The 14,009-nt window shown below is 32.0% G+C and overlaps 1 protein-coding gene across 1 annotated transcript in view; it reads right to left on the bottom strand.

The window, feature by feature from the left end:
* The window catches only part of LOC148279415 (neuronal acetylcholine receptor subunit alpha-10-like), a 96,246-nt gene that overhangs the window by 27,291 nt on the left and 54,946 nt on the right, over positions 1 to 14,009 (bottom strand). The window contains exon 3 of the mRNA XM_088230026.1: positions 8,386 to 8,569. Within this exon, the coding sequence (XP_088086152.1) occupies positions 8,386 to 8,569 (184 nt within the window). The remainder of the gene's footprint in view (positions 1 to 8,385; positions 8,570 to 14,009) is intronic.

Raw genomic sequence — 14,009 nt, 5'->3', positions numbered from 1 at the left:
GTTCGCGCTAATTTTTATGTTTATGTTAAGTTCATGTCTGTGTTCACACCCATGTTTACAAATTCGGGTTCGTATTCATATTAATTTTCATGTACATGCTTATGATTATCATTAAAAACAAGTTCACGTTCACGTTCGTGATTTTGTGTATATCGATTGTTGCATGGCATTAATCTTAAGAAAATTGACGTATTTACAAGTGCTGTACATTAGTACAGTATGTACGTACCGTACTGTGAATGAAAGTCGTTGCTTGCTGAAACCGTTTTAGATAATCAGCGATTCGGATAGTCGGAATTCAGATAATTGGAGTTCTACTGTAGTTTTATCAGCATAAAAGAACCGGTTCGAAATACTCTGCAGAAAACGTTATTTTTTCAATCTCCCGGCAGTCATAATAATTTATTCGATTCACCAATACCTAGACTAGGAGTATCCAATGCTTTACTCCGTTCGACCATGGTTTAGTTTTTCAGGTTTTTGTATTAAGAGAGAGGATAGAACATTGTGTTGTTGCCTTGCACTTATCGAGAATAGGTGTCTTCGGCAACGTGCCTGTGTGAAAATGACGATGAGACTAGATCATCTGTTCTTTGACTGTCCCCTCTACGACAGAAGCCTCAATAAACTGTTTTTAATTGTTAAAAATGCTACCATATCTCCTTTATTCGATGTCTGCATCGAAACCCGTTGTGTCAAAATATTTTATTAATAATGTAGCCATTGAACAAGTCCATTCTATTAAAGACCTACAGGTGTTACTTTTGATACTAAGTTAAATTTCTCACATTCCGGGTTTGTAAACAGAAAAACGGTGCAACGTCGCATAAACTAACGGATAGTCATATTTTTTGGTTTGGTAGTTGGAGAACCGGCAATCGATACATGCTACTTTCTGTCACGAAAAAATATGTCATTCCATTAGAAAAAATATTTTACTAACTAATTTATCTCTAATTCCACGTGAGCGTAGCCGAGGGTAAACGCTAGTTGCTAATAAGTGTAAAAGCCCATAGGGAGTATAAATAAATAAATAAATCAAATATTATTTTGTAGAGCGGAAACAATTTGATTCGTAAAATTCGACAAAATAAATCTCTGTATTTTATCTACGTCAATGAAAGAAACGCAACAATGCTTACTAAAAACATACAACTCCATTTGAAACAATCTTCCTTTTCTTTTTGGTATATTCTGCAGTTTGTACAAGTACCTAAGGCGGAATGAATTCTGTCGATGCAATGTTAGACAGTTGCACCTGCTTCCTATTTCTACCCCCCTAGACGGCTCTACTGACGAAATACCTTTTCCGATTTTCAAAAGGATATTATATCGTACACAATAATAAGCAAAAATGCGGAATGAAGACGCTCATGCAATAATAGAACATTGTGTAACTCAGAGAATATATGAGAGACGTCCCCAGGTAATGCATATTCTAACGTTTTCTTTGCTACAAATAAAGTGTTTTGGTAAAAAAAATCTTTGAATAAATCACGGGAGTTGCATTGAACGAAACGTTCTGAAAACAAAATTTTATGATTGTGCGATTTCCAAAATATCAAAATTTTTGAACCCAATGAAACAATTTCATCTTATAAAGAATGTGAAATAATGTTTTTTTGGATAATAGAAGTTTTTATTTTTATACACTTTTTTATTTATTTATTTTTTTTTAAAAATGACGATATCTAGATTCACATATTACAACAGACACAAAGAACATTTAATAGAAGATAATATAGAAGTCTAGGCATCTACAGGGCTTATGACATATCATTGACTTAAACAAATACAAACAAATACCACTTTCAAACAAAGGGATTTTAAGTATTATGCAATTAAAATCTAAAATCTATTTCCACTGTCTATTAAAACAATTAGAAATGAGAAAATGTTCGATAAGACTATAAAAAATAGGATAGTGGAGCTGGGAGAAGTAAAATGTATTGTCTCATTCGCCCAAACCAATATTTTATGTTTTTGTTATTTTATTGTGCGTTTTAAAATATAAATAATATAGGGGTACATAAGTTAAATATAAACTTAAATACGTAGTGTTTAAAACTGTCTGAACATTATCTTTGTATATTAAGTCTTCTTTGTTTATTTTCACATGTAAAAAAAAGAGAATATTGTTAAGTGTCCTTGGCACGGGTTACCCCAGTGAGGTCATATTATTCTTATTATTTATCTTTGTTTATAATGAAAAACAATGAATAAATAAATAAATATTAATTACATCAACCTATTGAGGTTGATTTAAGTGACCACTTTACACACTGTGTAACATTCACCTATATGCCTATATTTGAACTACTATATTCCTTCGATTTTTCCATCTGTTGACGTTTGTGAAGAGCTGAAACCTTTATTGTTGCGAGGAGATTAGATGAGGCCTAGACTTCTACATTCAATTCTGTAAAATATTATTTATGTCTGTTGTAATATGTTAATATTAACAGCTCCCTAGGGGGTTGAATCCAGTCCTTGTATACAAAAATTTGAAAAAACTCAAACTGTTGATAAAAGTACTTATTAAAATAGCGTATACGAGAAAATCACTCTATTTTGCATTAAAACAAACTAGACTATAATTTTTATTCTAATTTAGAAAAAAAACATTTTTACGACGAAAGTAGGCTTCGGTGTTTTACAGATATTATTATTTGAAAGTTTAGCTGATTCCAGCTGATTCACCCACAAATGCTTTTATTATGTTTTTACTTTTATTTCGTTTGAACAAACATTGGTTGGTAAAACTTACTTAAACATGTCCAGCTAATTTTATTACGCGATTAAATTCAAATTACAAACTTTTCCTTTATTTTTTATTTCCTGTTAGCGATCTGGATAGTTTGCAATCCAGATGCCTGGAGTTCGGATAAACGGGGATCTTCTGTATTGGAATATTTTGTATGGTGGATTTACTTTTCGGAAATAGGCTGATTGAATAGCGTTGATAAGGAGTTTCGTTGATGAGGAGTAGTGTTGATAAAGAGTTTTTTGGTCTCTATGTGTTGTTAATGAAGTGCAATAGTGTGTTTGGTGCAATGAAAAATACACTGTGAGGCGGGCCTCACATGTATTTGTACCGGTGTACGCTAAGTCAACAGATTAATTAGACGAACTCACCGAGAAGAAGGAGAATAGAACTTGAGACGTCACACGCGAAGTCATTGTGTTTAGATTGTTTTTTTAATTTTTTTTATTTATATCTTATGAAATTATAAATTATAATATATTTTTAAATTTATTTTTTGTTAATTATTATTGCTTAAAACGGCTACAGCCTAAAAAGCCACTATATGTTGGTGAAAATGTATGCGAATTTAATTTGAAATGAATAAATAAATAACGCAAAACCTTAAAAAATCTGAGTGCTAATAATACGATACGCAAAAAAAACACTATTAGTTTGATAATCTATTAAGAAATAAAAAATTACCACCGAAATTCCGCATTTATATTATTTACAAAAAGTAAAATACAAAAAAATAACAAAAAGTACATACTATATTTAAGAATATACACATTGTGTATGTATTTATTGGTTTTTCTAAAAGTTATACCTAGTTGTAAATACATGAATCTAATTTTGGTTACATTATGAATTAGCAATTATCAATAAAAATCTCCACCAGCAAGCCATAAAAGTTTTTTTAAATGATATCCAATTTACATTCTAATTGTTTAGAGAATTTGCATTTTAAAGTTTATTAAAAATAACATATAAGGCCATGTTTGAATATACGTACTTTATGTTTTTTTGCTCCTTATTAGACCAGTCGATTTGATTAAAGGTTCTATTTGAGGCAATGACATGCGTTCACATTTAAGGGAAGTTATCTGGATCAGCGGTTCCTAAAATATGTTTCGTGGAGCCCTGGAGTTCCGCGGATGCGTCACGGCTGTTATGAGAGTTGAGGCGTATTTTAAATAAAACTAAAAAAAAACAATCCTCGCATTAAATTAAACGAAAATATTTTAAATTAAAAATCTGGTCTTTATTTCTAAGTCGAACGCTAATAATAAAGTGGCATGGGTCTTAAAAATATCATTTTTGCCAATTTGTTTTTTTATTGTCGAGATGAGGTTCCGCCAAAAAAATAAACATAAATAAGGGTTTATAAGCCCAAAGAGAACAAAATACAATCTTTTCTGGACAATATTCAAATCGCTTCATGAAATGGCTCCAAGATACCTATCGGACCTTGGTATTAGGGAAAATACATGTCAAAAAAAATCTACTCGTAAGTCAGCATTTGATTCGGGAAAAGAAAAGCTTGTCGAAATCCGGCGCTCCTCAAACACTAAATTCGTAGATCGTGCTTTTGCCGTTGCCGGCCCCTCTGCCTGGAACCAATTGCCTTCAAACTTACGAATCACCGACAGTTCCAGTCAGTTCAGATCCCGACTAAAATCTCACTTCTTTAGGTTATCATACCCTAGATTTTAAATCAGGAAATATAATATGTCACTTAAGCTTAGTTAGAATGTAAGTTTCAGTATACGATTGTAAAGCGCCCTTGAGGTGATTTTTCACAAAAATTGGGAACTGCTGATCTAGATTAACAGAGATATACAAAACAGAGATAAAATAATTCAGACAGATGAATGTACCCACAATAACAAAAGATTAAGCACTTTAAGTTTATGTTCCTTTAAATATGTTTATTTTATTATGATATCAGAATTTTGAATTGGTCAACTATTATGAAAATCCCTCTCCTCCACTCCTCCGCTCTATTTCCTCATCCCTTAACCTTTTTACGAGCTCTTTTTTATCTCATGTTTTACTGTGTAACATGTTCTCTCATTATATTTATGAAAAACTTTAACTGGATGAATGTACTATTTTTTATATTTTGTATTCTTCTATAACAACTGTTGTTTTTCCTTAATAAATAAAAATAAAATAAAACAAGAGCCAAAAGATGTAAGAAATAAAGTAGAATGGTGCATGTTACACTAATTTAATTGTGATAATTTAAACACGCCAATATTATTTTCCATATATCCAGAATCCAGGAATCCAGCGTTTTTTACACGCATTTGGACGTACTTAAAATATTATTGACTTTAAAAATCGTTCAAGTAATAAAATTTCCTGCTACATTTATTGGATTTTCCCAATTCTCCTAGATACCCTTGACATCTTAAGTCACTCGAAATTTTCATAAATCCACCGAAAATCTCGTCTGACATGCGTTTGAATGATAAGCTCAGCTTTTAAAAGAAAAATTCTGAGTTTGAGTTTATCAAAGGAGAGCTTTGCGAAAAAATTACTTCTCGCGAGATGCGAACGTGAAAGAAATTTATTCAAAATCAAAAGTACTTCCTTTCAACATCCTTCAAATGTGAACTTCCGAAAACTCTGTATTCGTCACTCAATTCAATCACAACTTTGACAAATGTCTTACGTCCGCGTCCGTACAGAAATAAACTCTATACGGGGATTCCAGTCAATGTTACTTTACAAGATGAATTTTTTACCCCATTGCCCTATATTTTTAATCAAAAAATGTATTTTATTCGTTTTTTCATTCGTGTCTGGAAAAGTTAGACTAATATCAACGGATTTATGTTTTGCAGACAGTATTTTATACACTAACCACGTATGATATTTTACAACATTTTTTACATTCATGTCAAAGTTTAGTTAAGCGGCACAAAGCGGCATATTTTTTATTTTTTTATTTTTGCATATATATTCATTAAATTATATTATATTATAATATGTACACATAAACTTTTTATGCTTTTTTTTTCTCGTTTATCTACATACTTTATATTATTATTTATAGTGATTATTTCTACACAATATGTATTTTTTGTAAAGTAAAAGGCACTAAGTGCCGTGTATATTGTTAAATAAATAATAAGACAAAATTAAGTTAAATACATAATAAATAAAACACTTTGTTTTTAGACAACTCGAGTTTACCAACAATATTTTGAGTTTGTCCAAATTTTCGTAGACAAGGACTGGATGTAACTCCCTGTGGAGCTGTTAATATTAACATATTACAACAGAGATGAAGAACATTTTCGAGAAGGTAATATGGAAGTCTAGGCATCTACAGGGCTTATGACATGTAATTGGCTGGATTAAGTGGCCACTTTACACACTGTGTAACATTCACTATTCTGCCCATATTTGAACATCTATATATTCCGCAAGTGCTCCATTATTTAAAAAAAACTTTGTTACCATTCGTGACTGAAATAAAAACTGTTTTTATCCCTGAACAAATATAAGTTTGGGATTACTAGTTTTACAAGTTTAGCCGACGTTATATTGTATTAATTTTTAATTACATTTGTTATTATATGGGCACGTCCATTAAGCACCGCAAACCTGAAACACAGCAATAGTTCTCTTACCACAAGCAATGAAATATTTGTAAGTCCTAACTTACCCGTAATTGAATACATTTAAGAGTACAGAGCAAATAACTAAACTAGGTAATCGGATTATCACGAAAAACGACCTGGATTTTCAGGTTTTAGTGGTTCGTGCAAGTAACACACGTATTTGGATTCTGTATCAAATTTGTCATAAAATTTCGGCACTAAATTATTACAAGTATATTAAGTACGCTTAAATTATGTTGCCTGATCGTTAAAATTTACCCTTTCTCCCCGGACGTTCATTCAAACATTTACAAAACTTGAGAGTAAAACTAGCAGTTCACTTTAGAGTTCTAGTGCCAACTCTAATGTATGGGAGCGAAGTATGGAATTGGAAAAATAATTATGAAAGTAGGTTAAATGCTGTCAAAGTGCGATCCCTCAGGCAAATGTGTAGTAAAAAGATGTATGAGACGTTCACGAATGTCGAGATCCGTGAACTATGTAAGGCTAAGACTTGCATTATGGACCGAATCAATAAAGGGGTGCTGCGTCGGTTTGGACATGCAGAGTGAATGGACAGCGAAAGAACGGCTAAAAGGATCTACGATGCGAATGTTGATGAATGCAGAAATACAGGAAGACCGAGAAAGACATGGCACGACCATATCCAATAAATTATCGGAATAGTCGGCGCGCGTGCATGAGAAGATGTATGAATATAGAGGAAGCAAGGTCTGTTTGCAAAGACAGAGTGATATGGCGTTCTATCCTCTCTGCCTACCCTTACGGAGAAACGGCGTGATGGTTTGTTTGTTTGTTTGTGCATTACACCACGAGGCCGACGTTGTGTTGGTAGTTGGTATTATACAGAAAAGTTAGTTTTTAATTTTTACCCCTGTTCAGTCAGTTTCTGGCTGATTTGTTTTTTTTAAACAAATTTCTGTTGTTCTTTCTAATTGTGTTTGAGGAAAAGTTTAAAGATATTTTACTAAATCAAACTAATTCAACTGAATAAACATACATATATTATATTGTATTGTAAAATAAAAAATAATACATATCTCATAAATTCTGTCGATTAATAATCAATTTTAGACCCATACCCGTATGCAGAGACAAACCTCAAGGTGAGGAAGGTACATTCTATTGTCTTCACCTTCGGGTTATTCTCTGCATTTGAAATTAGTGTTAGTGTTAATTAGTGTGCATTAAAAATAAACGTCAAATAATTTCTTATAGAAGATTTTTTTAAATACCACAAATTGTAATCATTCCGCTTTTCTAAAGTACAAAAGATTTTTTTTAATACCAAAAATTTAATCATTACCTTTTCGACACCCAGTGGTGCAAAGGGCACTGCATTGTTGAACTAAATGGAGCGTATTTAGAGTATCTGTTTCATGAAGTTAAGGTGAACTGTATTTTTCATCTGCCTGGATACGGAATTTTCAAATGATTCAAATATTTTTTTTATTTTTCACAGAAATTAATTTGGGTCTAAAAAGGTTAACAAATTAGTAGTTAATTTAGTAATGTAGCGATTTTAAAACACCCCGATTAGCTTTAAATATACCTAATATTTCACACCGTTTTGTCAGAAATTAAAACACTCTGTTAATAGAACTCGCAATATAGCTAATTACCTAAAAAGAAAATTAAGCGACTATGAGCCATATTTGTGAGCACATAAAAATGGGATTTAAAAGGTGTTGTTGTCACAAAAATGCCTTATATCTTCTATCTCTGTTGCAATTCAGTAATTATATTTGTGTCACTCCCTAAGAGTGAGTTATTTACAACTCGTTAAAAATGACTCCTAAAATAGAAATTTTTGGGTAAATCATATTAATTGCAAATGTTTCTTTTTTAAGAAATAAAAATGTTTTCATGTACTTTCGCGTAACTTCGCCGTATAATTGAATGGTCTCATTTTTACCACGTGTAAGGAAACATTTGTATGACTTATTTCCCGTAGCACTGAACTTTTTCATTGTATTGGTTGGATCTGGGCGTTGTATTGCTGGTTACCTGGTATCCATCGTAAGTCCAGGACGCCCACTTGAGGGAGCACTTCTGAATGTCGAAAGGGAAGAACTCCACGTTGATATCGCATGAAGACCTGTAGATGCCGTGGGTTAACCACACCACTTGCCCGTTGCTGGATACTATAACGTTGGTGTTGATGGTTGAAGATGGGTACTGAGGATCGGCACTGAAACAAAACGAAATAATTTCAAATCTTAGTACCATTCGAGTCCAAGCGAAATGAAGTACCCTTAAAATGTTGAATTAAGTGGTATGAATAGAGTCGCTATTCGTCCCGATATATTGAGGCTGTTATGGCCTATTATGTCCCGATTTAAACTTGCACAATGCAGCAACTATTATTGTTTATTTATTAATTACATTATACATACATTTGTTAAGGACAGAGACACAGTTTATAGCGACACAATCAGGAACGACCTATGGTCTATGAACTTGCTCCGACTCGCTAGAAAATCCATACATTCGCACACACACACACATATACATATATATTCGCACATACATATTTATATTATATTTCATACATACATTTACAAATATATTAAGTTTATACACATCATTGATACTTTATACATTATTACATTTATAAATACATATTAATCATTTACCAGTTAGTCCACATTTGATCGCAGAAATCCATTCCCGTTCGAGCAAACCAGTTACTCAAACCAGATTTGAATTTCGAAAATGACTCAGATTCCTTTGTTACCTGATCTAGTAAATTAAAAATTCTTGGACCTACCACAGAGAAATGTCTCTTAGCCAAAGTTGTTTTACTTTTTGGTACGTAGTAATTTACTTTTGAGGAATATCTTGTTATTATTTCCTGTTGTGTTCTTTGTTTACTACTTGTGGTCCAAAAGTTGATCAGACATGACTTATAATAGATTTGTCTAATTTAAAAGACTTTGGCCTATTTAAACAATAAATACGATGAAAAGGTAGGAGGATATTGAAATATTATTTTTATTGTGGTTTTTTGGGTTATCATGAGCGGTCTGTAGATTGTCTGAACACAACCACCCCATCCTATTATGCCATATGTTGCCACTGATTGAAATAGTGCAAAATACACCGAACAAAGAGTCCTGAGGTATAACACATGTTAATTAAAAAAAATCTTCTACGGCCTTACTGACTGTGAGCGAGTAGATTGCGTGGTAAAATGCATTCAGCAATTTATGTATATAAAAAAACTACGTACAGGTTGAATTTGCCTCGATAGTAGTCGAGTAGATGTCGATAGATTCTGTGGAAGAAAATTGGATTAGGTTAATTTGGTTAATTGGATGATATCGAATTTATTTTCGATTCCTGTCCATAACTCCATAGTGAAAATAGTAATATCAAGATGTCGGCCCAGTGGACCGATGAAAAAAATCGTATGCCAGCAGAGACTGTAGTATCGATATTGAAGTATTGGGTTAATTTTAAGATGATTTGAACGGAATTTTACAGATGTGTGCAAAAACAACTTATCAGAAAAGTATGGTATGAAAGTACCTCTTCGTCAAGAAACATCACATAAAATGAAAGAATACTATTATTAATTTATTTTTAAAATTCAAAACTCAAATCAAATATGGCAACCCTAGATATTAAGAACTATACCAAATTATTCAAAAGTAAATTGAAATAGGCAGCAATTTTTTTTTGTAAAAAAATGGCTTCTTGCTTTGGGTTTCGAGAACTGCCTTTATATGATCACCCCACCAAAGCAGTAGTCTATTGAATATCAAATTATTGTTGCATGTCGTCCATGGTATTTTCAAATACATAATTATAGTATACATATATTTTTTATACTAGAATTGATTAATTGCGTCTGCACACATGAATTTGAGCCTTATTATCGTGGAATCAACGCTAAATAAGGGTCATTTTCGTCTGTCAAAATTTGCTGAATTGCTACACCAGTAATTTAATCCTTTTGAGAGTTTTTTATATTTTTTTATTTATTAAAAAAAACTTGAAATAAGTATACAATTACAAAACGGCTGTTACATACATAATTAATAGTAACGATTCTACCTCTCTAATAGAGTATAAAAACTCATGTTTAGAGAGGGAGTTCGTTTTTTATTTATTTTTATACATTTGTATATTTAGTATCTATACATGTATATTTGATATTTTATTTTAACTATCTAAAACAGATTCCTTAAAATAAGATATTTTAATTTCTAAAATATACACAATTTTTCACTGTATGGAGTTTAGGCTAGGGTGGGTCTCATGTGTTTCTTTAGATTTATGTGTTTTAATATTTGGTATTGATTTTAAGATTTCTGGAAGTTTATCTAAGTTTTTTTTTCCAACATATAAATAATGATTTAAAGATGCAGTTGTGTAAAATTAAATTATTTAAAAATCTAGAGTTTCGAAAATTTTGTAAATTAGGGGGTTTTTTTCTTTGAAAGTTTGTATAATAGATGTATTTTTAAAGATATCATCAATTGATGGTATATCTAATCATTTAAAAATTTAATTTGAAGGGTAAGTTCTAGGCTTTTTTTAATGATACACGATAGTTTTTCTAACATTGATTTTAAACCCATACACCCGTAGTATATATATATATTAAGCCTATTAACAATTATGTCAACGGTCATGAGCGCCCCTGGAATTTTGCGCCCCCCAAGACTTATTTTCTGGAAACAGAAAGAAAAAAGACTGTGGGTCTGTACAGAGCGTTTCCCCGAGGGTTGCGCCCTGGCAGCCGCCCGAATGACCAGTTCCTAGCCAAGACGCTGAAGATTACACAATTTTGTTTCAATAAAAGAAAGCAACGGCTAAAAAGATTTACGATGCGAATGTTGATGGATGCAGAAATACAGGAATACCGAGAAAGACATGGCATCAGCAGAGCATCGGCAGACCAAATCCAACAAGCGCTTGAAGATGATTTTCACAAAAATGGCGCTATGTAAATTATCCAAACATTATTATTATTATGTCAAAAGTCAGAATAATCGGCGCGCGTGCATGAGAAGTCGTATGAACGCAGAGAAAGCGAGATATGTTTGCATAGACAGAGTTATTTTGCGTTCTATCCTCTCTGCCTACCCTTAGGAGGAAACGGCGTGACAGTTTGTTTTGTTTTTTTTCAACAAAATAAACTTAAATATTTTTAATATCTACTTATTTCAGGAAGTGACTTGTACTTTCTTTCTAGTTTATTTTGACGCCTTGACAAAGGATCAGTCGCGTTCCGAAACCATAAATGAAAAACTAATTTATGTTTTTTTTCAACATTAAAGCACACAAAATACTACAACTTTTAAAATATGAGCATTTTTTTAGAACCGTGAAGTAAATTTTATTTAACGATTTATTTATTCGATGTCTTTACTCGACCTTTTCTCTTCGGATATCGACTGCTTCCACGTCTCTGATAGAATATTCAGAGAGGATATATTTTTATGTTTCTTTTTTTTCTCGTCTTATGTATACCTTGAAATTTATATTTTGGAATCATCATACCAAATAAATAAATAAAAATTGAATTTATCCAGAAGAAAAATGTCGATAACTACATTATTATCGTCCATTACTTTGAATAATAATTAATTAAGATTTTTGATGACGATCTTTTCGCCGTCTACTGAATCGAAACTGAACAGGAATCTACGGAGTTTTAAATGGCAATTAATTACATTCCACCCGAGAAAATAAAATATTTCGATTAGTAGATTGGTTAATGAAAATGCTGAATTATTTTACCTACTAAGCAACGCCTGAAAATATTTTTTAATGTTTACAGTGATTTTAGAAAAAAGTCGGGAAGGCGCGCGTGGTAAAGGGTTGGGAACATTGACATAATTTATTCTTAGGGGAGAAATCCAGCCTAATCTACAAACATTTGAACAAAGTCGAAATATTTCTTCTCTTTTGGGCTATAACTGTTTTTCTATTTCTTCAATATTAATTTTATTTATAGGAAACATATTCGAAAACCATATTTGCCGCAACAAATCGGTTTCTTAGAACAGGCATTTGCCCATATAGGATTCGATTGCAATATTAGGCATACTAATATTTCTGGCTTACCGACCCTTCATATACTGAACCTACTCCTAGTACAAGCAGAATTTGCCAGAATGTTTTTTGTGCCATTTTTGTAACAATGTATGTAGAAATTAAAAAATAAATCAACCGTTTCCAATAAATAATAAATTATTTATTTTAAATCTAGGGAAAACGTGTAGAAAATGATCCCTCGAGGTAAAACGATCCTTTGACATTTTAGCGAAACTACTAATGTCATCTATTGTTTTATTCTATAAATATATACATAACAACGTTTTGAACATTTGACAGTTAGTAATGGCGGAAAGACGCGTGCGGTGAGAACGAGTGCGCGTAAAAAAACATAATTTTAACTTGTCTGATCGAATGTAAGTCATTTTTAAACATCACATAAATTTGTAATACAGTTTATTCTTTATACTGCACATACAATATAATAAAATAATATATATCGCCTTCATTATTCATATATTAGTTTATTAATATTTTAGGTGTTTTATTAGTAACAATAACTCCTGAATGATCCTGTGACATGAACCTCAAGGAATCATTTGTACACGCGGTAGGGCAAAATGATCCATTGGTAGGGTTTTGCTAAAATCGGTATAGAAATAATTTGTTGAATAATAACACAATTCGTTGAATTGTGGTAGATAGAAAAATGATTACACTTTTCAAAATTATTAAGAAAATGAAATTTTTTATATATTAAATATCAATTCTCCCTTTGTGGGATTATTTTGGACACGTTTCCCCTACATGTTTAAAATTGAACATTGTACATGTAAACAGTCCTCTTCAGAACAGGCTATTTCAGTAAAGAGAACTCTTAAATTAATTTACCAACGGCGGATGAAGGTCCACCTATCCTACCCATCTTGTGATCTCCCAACTTGCAGTGTTTGTTATTCTCCTCGTCTCTTTGGCCATGGGTAGTTCCGGTCGCTATGGGAACAATTTTCCATACCCATAGCAACCAGCATCAACAATTACACACATTTTGCTCTTCTTGATAATTTCTGCCAACTTCCGCATGTTAGAAAATTATCTGCCCGCATCTGCTCGTCCTATAATCATCTGCCCGCATCTGAACACCTTTACATCATCTGACCGCCGCTCCGCCGCAGTCATCATTATATTTTGCAAATAACTTTAGTGAAAGTGCCGGTTTCATCAAAAAGGAAAATACTACCCAGAAGCCAGGACTTGGAGATAACATCCGGATTCCTGTCTCTGATTCCCTTTCCTGTCTTCTTAAAGGTAGGATTTTTGTCTACTGTTGTTTGTTTGTCCGCATACTGTTCATTTCCGCATTTTCCATCTCCGCGCAACGCATCTCTTATTTCCCCGCAAATTTTTTTTTATTTATTTTTTTATTTAAATCTTAAAGTAGGGCACAAATATCAAACATATTGTTATGTGTGTTCTAATAATAACATTACAAATATATTTAATTTATAAATTGTTTATCACATATGTCTTGACCATTATTTTAAATTTTGATATGTTTTTTTCTTCATAAATATTTTTTTCCATTTCGTAATACTTTTTAATTGCTTTAAATAAAATTGAAT

Source organism: Micrasema longulum, unplaced genomic scaffold (assembly GCF_059751315.1).
Source record: "Micrasema longulum isolate JH-2025_06_02 unplaced genomic scaffold, ASM5975131v1 h1tg000725l, whole genome shotgun sequence".
Taxonomy (NCBI): domain Eukaryota; kingdom Metazoa; phylum Arthropoda; class Insecta; order Trichoptera; family Brachycentridae; genus Micrasema; species Micrasema longulum.
Note: the sequence above shows the minus strand (reverse complement) of the source record. Positions and strands in the feature narration are given on the sequence as shown.